The sequence below is a fragment of the Sus scrofa genome, chromosome 1 (assembly GCF_000003025.6).
Source record: "Sus scrofa isolate TJ Tabasco breed Duroc chromosome 1, Sscrofa11.1, whole genome shotgun sequence".
In the NCBI taxonomy this organism is placed as follows: Eukaryota; Metazoa; Chordata; class Mammalia; order Artiodactyla; family Suidae; genus Sus; species Sus scrofa.
The window spans coordinates 153,171,756-153,192,871 of record NC_010443.5 but is presented as its reverse complement, the minus strand read 5'-3'; the positions used below and the strand labels follow the sequence as shown (position 1 = coordinate 153,192,871).

General features: G+C 34.6%; 1 protein-coding gene across 5 annotated transcripts in view; it reads left to right on the top strand.

Annotated features, from left to right (window-relative positions):
• The window catches only part of DOK6 (docking protein 6), a 402,546-nt gene that overhangs the window by 200,561 nt on the left and 180,869 nt on the right, over positions 1–21,116 (top strand). For all 5 annotated transcript variants that reach the window (XM_021099328.1, XM_021099323.1, XM_021099326.1 and 2 more), the window contains exon 5: positions 13,596–13,785. In XM_021099328.1, the coding sequence (XP_020954987.1) occupies positions 13,596–13,785 (190 nt within the window). The remainder of the gene's footprint in view (positions 1–13,595; positions 13,786–21,116) is intronic.

The following is a 21,116-nucleotide window of genomic DNA, read 5'->3' as shown; positions in this document are numbered from 1 at the left end:
AGAAAGATATGCTGTGAAGACACATGGGGAGAGATGGCTATGTGACTAGAGTGATGCATCTGCAAGCCAAGGAAGGCCAAGGAATGCTGGCGAAAACCAGAAGCTAGAAGAGACAAGGAAGGATTCTCCCACAAAAGCCTTCAGAGACCTGCCACCAACTTGATTTCAGACTTCTAGCCTCCAGAACTATAAGATGATGAATTTCTGTAGCTTTGAGCCACTCAGTTTGTGGTACTTTGTTACAGCAGCCCTAGGAAGTTCATGCCAACCCTGTATGATGGTCACAGTTCACATGAGCAGAATAAAACTTTGAGAAGTCCTATAATAAAGATGTGGTTTAACTTCGTACAATGTAGCACTTCTCAAACTCACTTTATCTATGTGTCTTTTTCTATACATAGCACCAATTTATATTTTGTGGGACTTAAGTTCCATAAAACCGGTTTGAAAATGCCAGTATCACCAATGGAGGTGATGATCTACAGGGAAAGCTGAAAGGTGATGGTGATGGGAGCAGCCATCCTGGCAAGAAGAAGATGACATTCGTGGATGTAACACAAAGTCTTGAATGGGCCCTAGATATTTGCCTTCTAGTCTTGTGTTGTATTGCTTTAATTCTACCCTTTGATTGCTATAGACACTGCATATAATTAAGAAACTATGTCAAAATACCATTGTCCCCATTTGGTCTTTGAATCACCACACTACAATGGAATCAAGGCCAATGCCATATATATTTCTCTCTCTCTTTGAAATAGCAAGAATGTTTGTAGTGCTTCTCTCACCACACTGCCAAATCTAAGTGGTCCATTGTCTAACTCTAGCCATGTCATTACAAACTGAGATGCATTTTGGAAGAAAGATCTTGAAACACCTTTGCCCTGGAAACATGCCTTATACAAATACAGTGAGAACAAAGATGCAGATTTCAAAAGCATCCATAGCTTTGTGAAAGAAGCTTCTGGGGAGAATGCTGAATCCAGAATTACTGGTATCTCCCAGCCTCAGGCAAGAAGAGGGATTTTGGAAATAAGAATTTTATGGGGAATAAGAGGTAATGCTTTGCCCTTGCCCTTTCCATGGACAGAGATTCATGTTCCTATCTCCTCATGTAAATGGCGGGGGTGTCTCTTCAAGAACAAAGACTAAGAAGTTCCCATTGTGGCTCAGTGGTAATGAGCCCAACTAGTATCCATGAGGATGTGGGTTTGATCCCTGGCCTCACTCAGTTAAGGATCTGGTGTTGCTGTGAGCTTTGGTATAAGTCGTAGACGTGGCTTGGATTCTGCGTTGCTATGGCTGTGGTGTAGGCCGGCAGCTGTAGCTCCAACTTGACCCCTAGCTGGGAACTTCCATATACCATGGGTGTGGACCTAAAAATAAAAAAAAAAAAATTAAAAAAAGAGAATGAATACTAAAATTTGATTCTTCATATGGAGTTTGATGATGAGCACAGGAAGAATAATGGAGAGCTGTCATCAAAGCCCAGCAACGTGTAAGAAAATAAAGATACACTTCAACTGTCTCAAAACAGAATGTGGTATAGAAGGGGTGCCCAGGCTTCCTATAGGCTCTGACTGGACCCCAGATACCCTTTCAGAAAGCAGAGCCTGCTGTATCACAGGAAATCTGGTGAAATTGCTTTGTAGGGAGATGGGTACACAAAACAGGTAAGAGGACCCTCGTTTCCTCTGCTTACATCTCTGGCTATATCAGTTCTGCTAGCCTCCAAGTCAGTTTAGAAGAAACTGGGAGGAAGCTTAGAGGTTGATCTTTGATCAGGAACCAGGTTAAATGAGTCCTCATTTGGCAAAAAACAAACACACAAAAAGAGGGAAGAAAACACACCTGAATTGAATTTCATATATGCTTAAGATATTTCATTTTTTATATACCCAACTTTTTTCTTATATACCCAACTTCCGATGACCCAGTATTTCCCTGCTACAGTAAAACTGTAGAGTAAGACATGAATGTCAGACATGCTGGTCAAACATAAGTTGCCAAACAAACTTAGTCCATCAAGTTCTGCTCTACTTTTCATAAGCTGTGGGCCATGGTCAAGCGACTGAAATGCTCTAAATCCCAGATTCCTGCTCCTGAAGATGATACTGATAGTACATTTCTCACAGAATTGTCATAAGATTAAATAAAATACAGCATGCAAAACAAGTAGCACCATACCTACCAGGAAAATCAGTATTTCTCTGGAATATTGTGAATTGTCTTTGTCACATTCATACCAAGTGTGTGGGAAGAAGATTCTGGGCCCCCACCCACACCCACAAAGTAAATACCTCTGGAATGTCCAAGTATCTATATTTTAATAAAGTTTGAAGATTTTGGATAATAAATGGTTGATAATAATTAGCTTCAAAACACCTACTAGTGATTTTAGGAATTTCTTGAAAGTTTTCTTGCAAGGTGGCCTTCATTTCTTACGAAGTTTCACAATTATTGGCATAAATTTAATCACAACATCCTTGTACTATCTTCTTAAGACTTGTCTACACTGTAGTGATAGCTCCTTTTTTTACTTCATATGGGTGAATTGTGGCTTTTTTCCCTTAATCAGTATTATCAGAGAACCTTTATTATTATCAGAGAACATTTATTAAAATGTTTTTGGTGTGTTTTAAATTAATTTCTGCTCTTATTCGCTGTGACTAATCACTTATTAGTTGATCCAGTTTTCAGGTTCTTTTTCAGATCTCTTGAGATGAATGTTTACATCATTAATTTTCAGGCTTTCATTTTTAAAATATATTTTGTAAAGCTCTACATTTTTCTCTGAGCATAGTTTAAAATCCTAATTGTAATAAGAACATTCCCAGAGCTCAGATTATGATGTAGTAAATGTTAAAATTGGAGGGAAGTGTGGGGGGAATTTTTTTTTAATCTCCATCTTCCATAAAAGAAAAAACAGCTAAATATTGTCTCTGCTAATAGCTTTTGTAAATAAAATAAATTTTTTACAACTTATCAGAGTCAGATTAGCCAAAATGACTCAAGAAAAAAGGGAAAATCTAAAGCTCCTGTGACCTTTAAATAAATTGAAATTAAAATTATACAACTTCTCATACACAAATTCCAGTCCCATACAGGGTATACAGTTGCACTCTTTAATTGGGCATTTAAAGGAGAAATAATATCACTCCTATGCAAACTTGTTCTGACAAGAGAGGAGGAGGGGTTATTTCACAACTCATTTTATGAAACCACAATAACCCTGATGCTAAAATCAGAAAAAGCCAATGCAGGAAAAGAAAACTGCATACATATATCTTTCATTCATATAAATACAAAATCCTTTTAAAAATTAAGCAATGGAATATTAAAGTATTACATTAAGGGATAGTAATGCAAACTATGTTTTACTGCACTAATAGATCAAGGCAGAAGATCATATGATCATTACAATTGATCTGTAAAAAGCATTCAATAGGAGTTCTCTCATGGCTCAGCAGGTTTAAGGATCTGGCATTGTCACTGCTATGGAATGTGTTCAATCCCTGGCCCAGGAACTTCCACATGCCAAGGGTGCAACCAAAAAAAAAAAACCAAAAAACACAGCATTTGAAAAAAATACTATATGCCTTTATGAAAACAACTTTCAAAAACTTATGAATAAAAGTGGACTTTCTCAGTTTGATGAAGGACATCAATGTACAACTTTCAGAAAATATAATTCTTTAAATTACTGAATGCTTTCTTCATGAGATTAGGAATAAGACAAAGATATCCTTCTTACCACTTCTATTCAATAGTCTACTTACTCTACTTAAAGTCCTAATTGTGTAATAAGACAAGAAAAGAAAGTAAAATTATAAAAATTGGAAAAAAATAAGAAGCTAAGATAGTATACCTGGAAAATGCTAAGGAATCTATAAGAAAGCAACTACTACTACATGAATTCAGTGATGTTGCAGGATAAAAAGTTAATATGCAAATAAATATGCATGTAAATATTATATATATAGTATTTCTATATACAATATATAATATTTACATGCATATTTATCAATTAACAGTTACAAAATAGTATCATTTATAATACCATAAAAAAATCACATACTCAGAGATAAAACTGGCAAAGTATATAACCAGACCTCTACAGTGAGAATGAGGTATTGCTGAGAGAAATTAAAAGACATTTAAATAAATGTGATGATGAATTATTCATGATTGGAATATTCACTATCGTTAAGATGTCACTTCTTAGAGTAACCTATTGGTTCAACACAGTTCTAATGAAAATCCTGAAAACCAGGCACTTTTTCTAGAACTTGACAAATTGATTTTAAATTGCATTTTGGGTAAAGGAGCAGCACTAGCCAAACTATCCCAAAAATGAAGAACCAAGTTGGAATGGGTAACCTTTCTAATTTCTGGACTTTTGTAAGTGGGGGCAGTGAAGACAGAGAATAGACGAATAGGTCAATGGAACAGAACAGAAAGAAGATGATCCATATATATGGATTGGTAATTTTTGACAAGAACACCAAAGCCCTTTTTCATAAGCTTATTGGTCATTTCTTTAATAAACAGTTTTAGAGTGACTGGATATTTATGTGGGAAACAATGAACCTCATCCCCTTCCTCACACCATACTCAAACATCAATTTTCAGATGATGCAGCTTTCGGGTAGGCTAGGACTTCTTACGTAAAACACTGAAACCAAACTATAAAAAGAAATAATTTGAGCTTCATCAAAATTCAAACCTATGCTCATTAAAAAAAAAACTATCAAAATTTTAAAGGAAATAAATAAAAAATGAAATGGAATGCCACAAACTGGAAATAAATTAGCAATATGCTGAAGCTGGATGCTAACAGCTGCCAAGAATTTACAGGAATAGGCAAAAATAAACTATAGTGTTAGAAATCAGATCAGTGGTTGCTTCTGGTAGCCACAGGCAGCTGGAAAATGGCTTAAAGGAACTTTACCAATGGAAAAGTTGTCTTTACATACATTTGTGAAAACTAAAAAAACATTATAAGTAAGATATGAACATTTCAGTATGCTTCAGTATACCAGTTAATGTGAAAACTAAACTGCTAAAACTGCTGAGAAGGTTAAGATAATATTTAACCTTCTTTCAATAACAAAGGACTTATCAGAAAAATTAAAATTATTTTCCACTTTCTGAACCATAAATACCATAAACAAAATTAATGAAAATCTGAGATGAAGTATTTGGCTTACACATGGTTGGAAAAACTGTAATATATAGGATTCTTAAAATCAACAGAGAAACACTATAAACCTAGTTTAAAAATCTGGCAAAGGACATTTATGTAAATGAATATATAAAATATACTGTTAATTGGAATATGTATTGGTAAGGAACTTATGGAGAGCAAATTTGGCAGTGTGTGATTCTTAAAAGAGTTTATGGCATTTAATGATTCAGATTTTGGTACCCAATGTAAATTAATAATATAGGATATGAAAATGATCCAAAATGTATATATAAGAATAAAGTAAACCCTGTGACTCAATATAAAATGTGTGAATTATTTAACAAATTGAGCTGAATGTTGGTTATTTTATTGCAGCCTAATTTATTTCAGATAGAAGTTGGCTTAACTTTAAAATGTATCAAATAGATAATTACTAAATAAAATATGGCATAGCTATACAGTAGAATATTATCTATTCATTGAAAATCGTGTCCCCAAGGAATATTTAATAATATCTGAAAATCCTATTGTAAAGGCAATATAAAGAGTTCAGTACTTTATATTCAGTATAATAACATGTGAATATGTTTGTATATTAAGATACACATTAATAGAGATTTTCTCTGTAAGATATAATAGTTGGATTTATTTTTTATAATTTTCTGTTTTTACTACAATGAACATATTTACTTGAAAATGTAGATTAAAATGCTATCATTAATAACATTAAATAACATTAATTTTTTGTAAAAAACAATGAAAGAGAAAGAAATGGAAGGAAGAAATAGCTGGGAGATTGAAAAATATTACTGTTTTTTTTTTTTTTTTAATGCTGCCATTTGATACAAGAATTGCAAAGATTCCAATTCACAGTGGCCACAGAGCAGATGGCACCTGGCAACTGAATTGATTGCCATTCCCACATTATAATAAAGTACATTTTCACAAATTTCAGTATACTGGTGGAAATGGAGTCACAATTTCTGAAGGGTTCCTCAAATTTTGACAAACATAAATCACAGTTTGTTTCATTCTGTTTTAATTGCATTGTACAGACCTCAGGATATGTCCAAATGTGTAAATATCTGCTTTCTCAGTGTGGCTCCGTTTCTAAAGCCACTGAACTTGAAGTCTGACCACTGCAATATCCCAATACTACAGAAATTTGGAGACAAGAATATAAAGTTCAGAATGACCTTGAAATATCTCGTTTTCTGGGTGATAGCTGGTTTTGTTTAATTTTTGGCACTTTATGTGACAGTTAAAAACAAAGCACTTCTATCAAAAATGGGGTGAACCTAGATTTGAAATTTAGACAAATAGTAATAAATCCAACACTTCTAAGAATACGATCAGTTTTTCAAACACCAGATTCTTGTGGACTTATTCATTAGTGATTAATATTAGGCCAATGATTCTAGTCCTTAAATGACTAAATAGCATTTAACAGACTGTTTATTAATTTAGTATTAATATTGGGTTTTTTTTGTTTGTTTGTTTGTTTTTTTTTGTCTTCTTGCCATTTCTAGGGTCACTCCTGTGGCATATGGAGGTTCCCAGGCTAGGGATCCAATCGGAGCTGTAGCCACCAGCCCACGCCAGAGCCACAGCAACGCGGGATCCGAGCCGCGTCTGCCACCTACACCACAGCTCCTGGCAACGCCAGATCCCCAACCCACTGAGCAAGGCCTGCAACCTTATGGTTCCTAGTTGGATTCGTTAACCACTGAGCCACGACAGGAACTCCCACTTTAATATTAATATTAAAATTTCAGTTTGGAGAACTGTAACAATTGTTAAATATAGAACATGGAATGGGACTTTCTTGCTGTCTCAGAAATGTACTGCAGCCACAGAGTAATGGATAATGGGTGAAAAGCACCATGAAATTCTAAAGAGCAGGCTAGAAGATTAACTGAGGAGGAATTTTTCATAGGAGAAGGACAGAAAGGAGATAGCCCATCCCCCTCCAAATACAAGGAAGGGGAAAATACAAGAGAACTACTCATAGAACTTGGATTGTTCTCCAGTTGGGGATTCATCTCTCTACTCACCCATGCTGGTGAAGCTGCAGAGTCATCCAGTCCTGCCCAGGCTGGTACCAGGTCAGTGTGCAAGAGAGTTCTGGGGACAACTCAATCAGGAGGCAAGTGGTCTCTGTTCTCACCATGATGTGCCTTCGGTCAGGATGGGCTGCCAGTGTTCATGATAGCTAAATAAGATGATAAAGGTCACTAATTGGACAAGGTACATTTATACTTTTTTGTCCATGCCAAAGGCATGCAGAAGTTCCTGGGCCAGGAATCGAACTCAAACCGTATCAGTGACCCGAGCCACTGCAGTGACAGATCCTTATTTTGATAAGCCAGCAGAGATCACCCATTTCCACTAAATTTGGATCTTTTAATGAACTGAGTGAAGTAATAAATGTAATTTAAACAATGTCTTCTATAATAAATATCAGTTCTCTGATCACCTTACATTTTGAGAAAAATAATTGAATTTTATTGTTATAAAATAATCTGAGTTGTCTTTAAAATTACTTTAACCTGTAAGTTGTATATAGAGTGAGTTTTACTTTACAGAAACACTTGATAGAAACAACTAAGTGAAATTCAACGTTATAAATATCCCAATTATTTAATCTGCTATAATCATTATATAACCATACATATGTATATAATTATTAATTTATTTGTTAATTTAAATTAAATAACAAATTTAATTTAACGAATTAACAAATATTTAAGCCTCTACTCTATGGAAGTCCCTGGAACTGAAATTCAGAAAATTATGGATGTTACCAAAAGCTAAAGAACACCTTTCTTTTTGTGGGGCTTCTCCTTTTGACCTATGCTTAGATTTTAAGAAGAGAAGGTAAAAATATGAGTTCACACTCACCTCCTTAGCTGAAGTTATTACAAAATTTAACACCTCTCCATGGAAAATCTAATGGATTTCAATATTTATGGATTTCTTCTTTTTTAAATATTTAGGTGTGTTAATACTTAGTTCCATGTTCCAGCGTTTCTTTTGACCCAACTTTCAAACCCACAACCTCTGAAGCAGTGGGAGAAATGGGATAGATAAAGGGGATGGTGTTGAGGAATCAGGTAACAGCTAAAACTTACCAGGACCTTCTCTGAAGAAAAATGGATTGACATCAGGCATTTCCCAAATTTCTTCTAACTAAGAAACTAATATACAGAAGACGAATTTTTGTTCATAGAATCAAAAGGCTCTGAGTGTTGCCTCTGTGGTAGATGCACAAAATTATTTAATACCTAAATTTCAGAAGCCTATATCTTCTTAAATAACCCAATTTGTTATAAAAGAAACTTAGCTAAGCAGGTATGTCTGTTTTTCAGTATGGTTCTCCTTTAAAACCAGTTTTCCATCTGTACTGTTACAAGATGGAAATTATCAAGAAATTGGTCAAAGAGCTCATCCTTGTTTTGTTTTCTGTTTATTTCTATTCACTGGAAGGTATTTTGCCTCATGTCAGAAACCTCATCTGGACTCCTCTTTCCTACTGCAGCTACAAGCTCCACTTACATCCACATGCTAGGCTCTAGCTAATACTATTTTGGGTTAGTTCTTGCCCTAAACCAGGTTAATTGACAACCTCATTTGCTGAGAAAAGAAGTTCTCGGTCCTTCTCAGGGCTGATGACCAGTTTAGTCTGCCACATGTCATCTCACTACGAAGTCTCACTATGCCCTTTTCCAGGACTCTTTCTCCTGAGTGTAGCTACACCTTGTCATCAAACCATGTCCAATTTGACCAAACCTTGTTTTGTAGCCCCCCGAGACTGTTCTTTTAGTTGTGATCTTAACTTTGTGTTCCAGGCGTTTGTGGGGGGCAAGGTATCTTCCTTGGACCTCTTCATTTAATCCTGGAGTAGGAATTCCCAGGTGGCACAGCCAGTTAAGGATATGGCATCATCACTGCTGTGGCATAGGTTCGATCCCTGGCATAGGAACTTTCGTATGCCATAAGAATGGCCAAAAAAAAAGTTTAGCCTTAGAGTATAAATGCCCTGGTAAATACAACTACAGATTCAATAATAGTAAGCATCTCTGTTGGACAGAACAATTTATTTTATAAATATTTCATCTTGTTACTGGTTTTGGCCATTTAAAATAAAATTTTGTTTTCTCACATATCTATCAGTCATCATACAAACCTAAATTTTACCAAAATATAATTTTATGGGCAGTGTGTTTGGGAATTTTTTTCACTCTATAATTCTATAGTTTGTGTGTGTGAACACACATTTTAACCTAGTATTTTTTATATAGCCTTTCAAAATGTATTTCTTCACACATTCAGCAGTCTTCACAGGACTTTATTATTTATTTATTTAGTCTTTTTTTTTTTTTTTTTTTTTTTTTTTGGCCATTTCTTGGGCCGTTCCTGTGGCATATGGAGGTTCCCAGGCTAGGGGCCTAATCAGAGATGTAGCTGCTGGCCTATGCCAGAGCCACAGCAGCTCAGGTTCCCAGCCGCGTCTGCGACCTACACCACAGCTCACGGCAACTCTGGATCGTTAACCCGCTGAGCAAGGGCAGGGATTGAACCTGCAACCTCATGGTTCCTAGTCGGATTTGTTAGCCACTGCGCCAAGATGGGAACTCCAGGACTTTATATTAGTTGAAATTTTATTCATATTTCAGGATATTATTATCACTATTTAGGCAACTAGTTTCTTTTCTAATTCTTTTGGCTATGTGGAAATGTGCTGTTTAGTGCTTTATAGTGTTTTTATTGTTAATGATCTCAAAAGAAAACACTTGGAATATAGGTCATCTTGGTGAATTGTAAGCTATCTTTCATGTATCTCTTTTCTTTCTAAGCTTTGTCTCTTATTTTGTTCCAGTTGGCATAATAACTCTTTTTTTTTTTTTTGGCAAATCAGTCATGAGTTGATTGAGATAAGATTAATTATTTGAGCAGAGATTAGAAAACAATTTTGAATAAAATATTTTGTTTTATTCTACTGGAACATAGTATCAGTTTTCAAAAGCATTCCTCATTATTTCTCTAATATTGCTACTACTTCCTTGGCAATATTTTAAGTGAGTTTCACAAATCAGCAGTTCTGTGTAGTCCTCAGAGTCACCATCTCCTGGAACAAGTAGAAATGTAAATTATCTAGCTGTAATGTGGACCTACAGTATCAAAAACAATAAGGGTGGAGGAAACCCAGCCGTCTATGTTCAAACAAACCCTCAAGGTAATTTTTTCTATTTTTCATTTTTTAGGGCCACAGTTCCTGTGGCATATGGAAGTTCCCAGATTAGGGAATGAATTAGAGCTGCAGCTGCCAGCCACAGCCACAGCAACTCCAGATCCAAGCCATGTCTGCAACCTACACCACCACTCAGGGCAATTCCAAATCCTTAACCCACTAAGCGAGGCCAGGGATCAAACCCTCATCCTCATGGATACTAGTTGGGTTTGTTTCCACCAAGCCACAAGGGAACTCCAAACCCTCAAGTTAATTTTGATGCATGCTGAAACCTTTCACAAAATTAAATATTTTTAGAAGTCATTTTAGTGAAGCCAGTTTTAACTATTTCACATTGAAATGGTCTTTCCAATGAAAACCATAGCACACTTTAGGAAAACAATATGTTTTACATCATTAAAGGAATAAAGTAATTTATTCTTAGCAAATACAGAAATCTTCCTTCCATTAAAATGGAATTCAAAGATGTATAATTCACTAGATAGCTTGATGTGCTCTCCTCATCTTTATGTCCCTGATTTTTCTTCTGGATTAAATTACTCCAGTTTTTATTTGAATTTTGAATCCTTGGAAATTAACCATTAGGGGAAGATGAATATTTAAAAATTGAAAATAAAAAAATTTAGGGTAATTATCTTCTTAAGAAGGAGGAAATATCAAAAGAGAAAATAAGAGGAGCATTCTAAACCATAACAAGAAGGGGTTAACTTGAGTTTCCAGGTTAAAAAAAAAAAAAAAAAAAAAAAAAAAAAAAAAAAAAAAAAACAAAGGTGTGGGAAAGTGGAAGGCACAGAGGGAAGGGATACCCCTGGTGTGTTTCACCTGCTTTATGTTGTAGAACTGGCCCAGGAAGGACTCCTTAGGACAAGTTATCCTGTCATTTTGTTTGTAAATGTGCCTCACTATATCGTGTGACTTATAATAAATTCACTTATTCACTGTTTTCCAGCTTTTTCCAGTGTCCGTTGTGATGATGGTACTCTTTCTGTGTTAATACTGTTAAGCTGTATCTGCTAACATTAAAGCACACAGAATTTCATTGCAAGCATGGGTCTTCTGTGTCCCCCTTAATACTGTGCAGATTATATGCAGATAATGGTACATTTTTCGTGTACCATCTGAAGGACACTCAATAATCAATGTCAGGATTATTTTTTTAATGTGCTCTTTTTTTTTCAGTTAAAAACTATGGATATGGGATCAAGAGTTAACTCAGTCTTAAGCAATAGTAAAGGTTGTTTACTGCTGTTTATTTCAGTATTTTATAGTTGTTATTTCTTGGCGTTTTTGGCAATTAGTCTTTCATTACTTTCTTTAGACTCTAGAATCAATGAAAAGGAAAGAATTCAGAGGATTGTTTCACTTTCCATTTTTATAATGACGGTATTTTCCCTATGCACAATAGATGCCACCGACACAAGATTAGTTCCAAATCTAGAAGCTGAACTTTATCAAAAGAGTCTTGAGCAAAGAAAAGAAGATAGCTGTTCAGGCATTATACTGTATATTCCTGAGTCACTCTTTTGGGTCCAAGTTTCATTTGTACTTTCACATGAGATCCTGCCCTTTTGACTGACTTGTAATCCCACTGGAGAGGGAATTGTGCTGGGAATGTGAGTGATATATTTAACGCTGAAGGTAGATACTTTAATGCACACTATAATTCCTGCACGTTAGAATTTTAAGATTTATGGAATTTCTGTATGTGTATGTAGATAAAGATATAAACTTTTATTACAGATAATTAATGCTACAATGTTTTTCTTCACTTTTCAGCTTGAGAATTTATCTCATTTTGTCTTTTCAGGAAATAAATGTGAAATCTATATACTTATTACTTTCATGGGTCAACAGCCTAAGTAAAATATTGAATCATTAGATTATTTTTGGTCCCAGAATATCTAGACACTTAAATATAAATATTGTCCATATGGTTACTAAATTTCAACTTGTCGTGCTTAAGTTATATTTAACCTATCAGACATCAGAAAATCCTTTCTTTATAAAATACCTGCTACAGAAAAGATTCCTTCTATTATGCAGACCCTTCCAACTCAGTACCAGCAAACATACAGGGTTTAAGATTGTTGCATCTTGATGGATGATAGCACATTTCTCATATTACAATCCTTTACCAGCTGCATCTGCACCATTGTGCCTCTCAAAATAATTAATTCAACAGCACTGCCTTTAAAGCACAATTACATTTAAATACACAAAGATGTATCTGCCAGTAATTCTTAAATTTTTAAATCATGACTCATTATTTTTTTTGTAATTCCTCAATTCTTGCAGTTCATATTCATCACGGGATATGTTTATTTTATATATACCATTAACTAGTATTTATTGATCACTTACTGTAAACCAAGAATATGGTTCTAGGAACTAGGGACATTTTATAGGATACTTTATAGGTTTTACCAAGTTCTTTGCTTCCTGGAACTTACCAACTAACCTTGTTTTTCAAAATAAAGTGTATCTAATGCATTTAAATGGGGATCAAATGCTGCAGGATTTTGCAGTAGCCTTTGAGGTACACAAAGAGTTTAGAGCACAGTTTGGAATCATTGCCAAAAATCAGATTTTTAACTGTAAAATATCCAGGAATGAAAGTAATTGTGCATTTTTATTTTGTTTACCAAAACAACATCTGAAGTTCTGCAGAAGGCAGTTGAATATCTGCATTTATTTTATGCTGAATTTTACCATGAATACTCTATGCTTTGAGAATCAGTTTGAGTAAGCATTAAATAGTTAATGCCTCAAAGGTAAAATTGAGTAAGTTCTTGTATAAATTAAATAAGATATTCCTCACAGGAATTGTTTATGTGATATCCACTTAAGATTGTGTGAAGAGATACACAGTGATGCCATTGGGGCAGAGATTCCAATCAGCTTTTTGCCCTTATGTTTCCATTGTACAATTTAACCACTTAACCACCACCATAGAGAATGCATGCAACAAAAAGTTGAGGAATAAGTGAATGAATTAATGATTAAGAATACACTGGAAAAAAAGTAGTGTTTTACAGTGTATATCGATGTCACCACAGGGCATGGTAACACATTCTGAAGACTTGTAGGTAGGTATACAAATTAATATAAAAAGTTACACCTCTTTTCACTTCATTTTCTCCATTCCTTGTTTCTTTGCAGAGCGATTCAATGTGTATCTAATGCCTACGCCAAATCTGGACATTTATGGCGAATGCACAATGCAAATCACTCATGAGAATATCTATCTTTGGGATATCCACAATGCCAAAGTCAGACTGGTGATGTGGCCACTCAGCTCTCTGAGGAGATATGGACGGGACTCAACATGGTTTACCTTTGAATCAGGAAGGTGAGCCCGGGGCAGAGGCTAAGTGCAGGGGGTGTGATAGGGAGACTCCTGGACCAAAGGTTCTATCCAGCAGTGCCCATGATGCCCCTCGATTTCCAAGGGTAGAAATCATGAAATACAGAATCTCTTCAGAATCTTGTTGATACTCTGAATAAAAGTGTGTTAATTGCAGGTTAATTACCGCTTCAAAATAACTTAATTCTCTTACTCCGGTATCAAACTGGTTTCATAATTATTTCTATCATGCAGTGTATTTTGCAAAATTGTTATAATGGAATATTTTGGGTATATCCTCCTTTACTTTTGGTGCAATATGATTTCCATAAAATTCAACATGCCTTTGCTGGCATCATTTTTGTGGATTTTTTTAAAAAGATAAGCAATGTTGAAAGGAGCTTTATATAAAATTGCTTAATAATTAATACTTAGGTTTGAGGTAAGAGAATGCAATATTCATTTATCCAGATGTTTATGTTAATAGCATTAGTTAAATATAAATATTAACTCGGAATGACTGAAAAAAAAAGTTGGCAAATTCATAATTTGTGAAGTGTGTGACTCAGATTTTAAACGTGGTCTGTCAAGACAAATATGTTGGTTTCTTGATCACAGTGTATGGTTGGAATCCATAAGTGTCTTAAATGAATGCTGCTTCACAATCGTTAATTCACAGATACAGGTTTAAATAGGAGTTTCAACAACTGAATCAATGTTGTTATGCTCTGACCCCTTGACCCCTTTGTGATATTGTTATCATGCATCTAAGACAAGTCTTAGGTTTGGGGATTCTATATAAGAGATGTTTAATGTATTCGCACTTGGGGACCTGACTTGTCACATTCTGGAAATGAGTCTATGGCCTTATAAGTTAATGACAGTGAAGTTACTATGTGACTAGATAGACAAATTATGATACAGTTATACAACAGAACACTACCTGCCCATGACATACATATGGATGGATCTCAAAAACAGATGTATTATTTTTGTAATTCCATTTGTAGGAGATTCTACAACAGACAAAACAATAGAGGCAAGAAGCAAATGGCTGGTTGCCTAGGGTTGGGGATAAGGAAGAGATTGGACTATAGGGAACTCAAAGGAACTTTTATCCTGACAGTTTTAACAAATGTCTTAATGAGCCATGAAACTGTTTACTATCAGTGTTCATTATTATATGCAAATTTCCCCCAATGTTTTTAGTGTGAAAAAAAAAAAAGGTGGGGAAGCAAAGTAGGTGTGGATTTACTCCTCTTTTTTTATATACTCCCTCACTGTTTGGAGTTTGACAATGAACATTTCTTACTTTCACAACAAAACACATTCTCTGGAGGGAATGGGGCCAAGGAAGGTGAGAGGGCCTGGAGCATTTGCCGGAGAGGGTGTCTGGAAGTTGTGAGAAGTTGTCAGGCCTCTGTTCTCAGGTGGGTATGATAAGGTCTAAAGTCTGTTTTCATAACATGAGCAGAGTTTGCACTGCTTATATTTTCCTTGTAAGTTTTCATTTTCCCTTGGCAGTGAGGTTTTTAAATGCTTCAGACTGAATATTTTGTGAACTTTTTTGTATGTTAGAAAGTTAACACAAAGTTGAGGGAATAGTTGGAAAGGCTTAAAACCACTTAAATTTTTCCATCTTGAGAAAACTGCTTTTAATACTTTGGTGTACTTCTCTCCAATATATTTTAAAATCAGTATGTTTTCACATAATATTATATTGAGAAGTAGTCTCAATATAATATTTTGTGGTTATACAATATATGAACATATGGCTGTACTATCATTAATGTAACATGAGGGAATTTCCAAAATGAACTATCATAAATGAAGTCACACTGACCTCTATGAAAAGATATGCAAATGTCTGATTATTTTCTTAGCAGAACCTTTTTAAAGAGGAATTATTGGGTCAAAAGCTGTAACTATTTTCAATGTTCTTCACAATATAGCAAATTGCTTTCAAGGAAGTAATGTCAATTCACACATTCTCTATGGTACAAAGAGAGTGTGCTTCTTGACCCCATAACCACAGCATTAAAATGATGATTTAAGATGTTTCTATTTTGATAGAGCATTTGGATATCTTGCTGTTTTTTTTCTTTGCTCTTTTGTTTCCTTTCCTTGTGTTTGGAGGTTTGTCCTTGTGCATACTGCTATTTGTAGGTTTCTCCTTCTCTGAATTGTAGGAGTCCTTTGCTCTTTAATAATTAGGGTAATGGCCATTACTCTGTGCATCTAATTTGTAAATTCCAGATGATTTCACTGTTGTTAAAGGTGCCAAAGGTGGAAGGTTTTGTCCATGCTTGATCCAGAGAAGTGAAAGCAAGACATTGTGTTCCCCATGTCAGGACTGGGAAAAGTGGGGAAGGGAAGGGCTTGGGTGATGAGACAAGGGACAATTTAGAGGGAAAAAATGGCAGGTGAGGCCTGGCCTGCCATCCTAGTAAACCTTGAGCTGAAGATCTGCATTTTGTATGTTTTTATTTTATTAGCTGTTTGCACAAGGAACATCATTTGGAAGCAATTTTTTAGCCATTTATTTATACTACTGCATGTTCTGGAAAGTGATAAAATTAGATATCAAAATAGTCTTTTTTCCACTGACAGGCTTTTTTCAAATTGCTTTTTAAATACTATTGTACCAATAAAATATAAGAAGGAGCAGTAGAAATGGAACTAGATCATTCCTTCTAGAGGAATAGACCTTACACATCCTCACAATTGTAATTATACCCCATATGTGTGAGGACAGGAGAGAGCAAGGACCAGGATGCTCCCAGTAAGAGCTGCCCTCAAAGGTCATAGCACTGGGGAGATGAAGTCAGAGTCTCCTGATGCTTAGAGTAATTGCTCTTTACCATTAAGATTTTAAGTTTGCATTTTAAGAGGTAAAAAAAACCAATTTGCCATGCAAGCTTATTTAATCAAAAAAGTCAAAATAAACATCCAGACCTGCAGAGGAAGTCATAGGATTCATGATTATGTACAGTTTTATCTTGTGAAAGACAAAACCACTTTTAAAAATGCTGATGTGGCTTTTTCACTTCACATAACCTCATAAATATTGTAAGCAAAAATCAGGGTGAGTTCAAATGCCTGTCTAACAAAATTCAACTAAGCCCAAATTCTTTTTTATAAAATTGTTGTTCAAAACATAACCTGCCTACTCAGCACAATGCTTAAGATAACACAAGTGGTGCTTAAAATATATGTCTTACTAACTTTGATAGTATTGTCTCTGTTGAGAAGCCAGGGGAAAATCTGATTACAGATTTTTAACTATTGGAAATATAAAACCATATGGTTCCCTTAGGAAGATGGTTAATAGAAACAAATGCTGTGTGTGCTATAATCAAGGATTCTATGATGTCATAGGGAAGCTTATTCCATCCCCAAATCTTTTTTGATCAGTAATACAGGGAGAAATCTTTTCTTTTCTAATGTATGACCAATTAGTTAAAATAAAAAGTAATAAAGTAAAAGGCAGAGTTTTTAGATGTGATACCAAATTGTGATTACTTCCCTTAAGAAAGATAAATTTGACTGTATCAAAATTAAAAACCTGTCTCTGCAAAAGATACTTTTAAGGGAATAAAAAGGCAAGAACACTGATCTAGAGAAAATATTTGGAAGTCACATATTAGACAATGCATTTGTATCCAAAATATATAAAGAACTTCCGACTCCAACAATAAGAAGAAATATAACCCGATTTTAAAAAGAGTGCAAAAGATTCAAGCAGACACTTCACAAAAGAAGACATGTAATTGATCAATAATCACACTAATTAATCATTAAGGAAATACAAATTAAAACCACAATGAGATACAAATGTATATCTATTATAATTACTAAGATTAAAAAGAAAAATCTGACAATACCAAGTGCTGACAAAGATGTCCAGCAAAAAAACCTGTCATATAACATTGGTGGGAATGCAAAATGGTCCAGTAATTTGGAAAGAAACTTTGACGTTTTTAAATAAACCTCCGCATGCACATAAGATATGATCTTGCAGTCCTGCTTTTTGGTATTCCCTCATGAAAAACAAAAATATATGTTCCTACCAAAACCCATACATGAATGTTGCTAGCAATTTTATTGATCATTGCCAACAACTGGACAAAGCAAACATCCTTCACTGAGTGGATAAACAAACTGATAAATCCATAGAATGCTACTTAACAATGAAGAGGAGAAAATAACTGATACACACACAAATCTATCACAAATGCATTGTTCTAAGTGAAAGAGACCATTACCAAAAAAAAGAGCATACTCTATGATGCCATGTATATGGGAAAAAAACTTATAAGGTTAGGAAGAGACCAGTGATTACCATGCGTTAAAGCATGGAGAGGGATTGACTAACAAAGCAACAACATAAGAGAAATTTTGGAGATGATGGAACTGTTCCTTATTCTGATTGCAGTGGTGGATATGTAATTCTATACATTTGTCAAAACCCAGAGAGTTGTTTAGCACAAAGAGTGAATATTACTTTGTGGAAATTTTTTAATTTAAAAATAAATTTTAAAAAAGGAAAGAATTTCACATACATGATCAAATGATTTGGGGCATGTCTGGCTAGATAATTCAGTGGTGTAAGGACAGTTTTTCCAATTATTAGTGCTGGAAAGCTGTATATCCACATGCAAAAGAATGACATTGGTCCCTTACTTACCACTGTATATCATAAAAATTAACTCAAAATGAATTAAAAACATAAATTGTAAAAGCCTTAGAAGAAAATATAAAGCAAAACTTAACCTTGGATTTAGCAATGATTTCTTAGATATGACACCAAAGGCAACAAAAGAAAAAATAGACAAATTGGATTTGTTAACAGTTTAAAGGATTTGTGCATCAAAAGGCATTATCAACAGGGAGCTAAAGAGGCAGCTAACTAAATGAAAGAGACAGCTAACTAAATGAAAGTCATACGTCTGGTAAGAAATTAATACCTAGAGTACAGAGAGAATGTCTGAAAAGAAGATATACAAATAGCCACTAGCACATGAAAAGATGCTCAACATCACTAATTTTTTAGGGAAATGCAAATCAAAACTATAATGAGATACCACCTAACAACCATTAGAAGAGCTACTATCAGAGTAATAATAATAAAAACAACAATAAGCTTTGGCAAAAGTGTGGAGAGTTTGGAAATCTTTTGCACTGTTGGTGGGAATGTAAAATTGTAGAGCCTCTGTAGAAACCAGTATGGCAGTTCCTCAAAAAAATTAAAAATATATGATCTAGCAATTCCCCTTATGGATATATAGCCAAAATAATTGAAACTATTGTCTCAAAAACATATTTGTACCCTAATGTTCATAACAGCCTATTCACAGTAGCTAAAACATGAAAAGAACTCGTGTTCATTGATGGATAAATGGATTTTTTAATGTGATGTATACATATAATGGAGTATTATTATTTAGCCTTCAAAAAGAAGGAAATTCTGATATATGCTACAGTATCAGTGAACCATCAGAACATTATGCTGAGTGAAATTAGGCAGACACAAAAGGTCAAATACAGTATGATTTGACTTATATGAGCTACTTAAAGTGGTCGAATTATAGAGACAGAAACTAGAATGCTGGTTGCCAGGGGTTAGGAGGAGAGGGGATGGACAGATATTGTTTAATGAATATGGAGCTTCAATTTTTACAAGATGAAAAGAGCTATGAGGATGGACAGTGATAATGTTTGCATAATATTATAAATGTATTTAATACCACCAATTGTAGACCTAAAAATGGTTAAAATGGTCAACACAATATTGAAGGAAAAGTACAAAGTGAAAAGATTAACACTACCTGATCTCAAGACAATTATAAATCTACTGTGGTTAGGTATGGAGAAGAACACACAAATAGGTCAATGGATCAGAATAGTCTAGAAATAGTCACACTAATCTATAACAAAGAGGCAAAGGCAATACCATGGAGAAAAGATAGTTTCTTCAATGAATAGTGCTGGAACAACTGGACATTCACATGCTAAAAATAATTCTAGGCACAGACATTATACCCTTGACAAAAATTAACTCAGAATGGATCACAGACATAAATGTAAAATTCAAAACCATGAAACTCCTAGAATATAACATAGGAGAAAACCTCGGTATGATAATGACATTTTAGAAACAACATCAAGTCATGATCCATTAAGGAATTAATTTATAAGCTGGACTCTGAGAAGACTTCTCAAAGGAGTGAGAAGACAAGCCACAGGCTGGGAGAACATATTTGAAAAAGATACACTTGATAAAGGTCTTTATCCAAAATATACAAAGATTTTTAAAACTCAACAGCAAGAAGGCAAAAGCTCAATTAAAATTGTACCAAAAACTTTAACACCTCTTCAAAGATACTGATGACAAGTACATAAAAGATATTGCACATCATTTATGTTTAAGAAAGTTTAAATTAAAATAACAATCAGATATCACTATATACCTGCTGGAATGGCCAAAATCTGGAACACTGACAAAAGCAAATACTAGCAAGAATGTGGAGCAACACAAACTCTCATTCCTTGCTCATAGGAATGCAAAATGGTACCGCCACAATGGGGGGACGATTTGGCAGTTACTTAAAAAATTAGACATATTCCTACCATTCAATCTAGCAGTCAAACTCCTTGGTATTTACCCAAAGAAGCTGAAGACTTATGTCCACACAAAACCTACACGTGGATGTTTATAGCAGATTTATTCATGATAGCCAAAACTTGAAATCAACCTTCAGAAGGTTTACTCATTTGAGTAATTAAGAACTAACATATTTTCATTTGTGTGGGATTTTTTTTTTTTTAGGACTATGGCTATTTAATTTAAAAATACCCATTTCATTACTTCAGTCGTTGTGCTCCCTGGTAGATTTCCAGCCTCACAGTGCTCTAGTCTTATGCCCGTGTTTATCACTGGCATTAAAATAAATGAACCCCAAGTCATAAGACTGGTCTTGAATGACACATCAACTCACTTTGAAAATTCCTCTTACAGCTTTCAAGTTAGTCTAAGAAACTACAAAAAAAAAGTAATGATATGTGCCTCTCCTCCACTTGTGACCACTTCACCAGAAAGAGTCCCTTGGTATGTTTCTATTCAGCACATTTGTTAAAAAACAGTCTCTTATTTTGTAATTGTTCTCTGTAGCTGATACTTCAAAATCATGCCCTGGTGTTACAGCTTTTTTTTTTTTTCATGAAATAATATTGATTTATTCAAAGCAAGAGATGCTTTTCAGCATCTCTTGATTTATTCAAATCAAGAGATGATTTCCGATAATGCCTGTATAGTGCTGTACATGTAAAAATAGAAG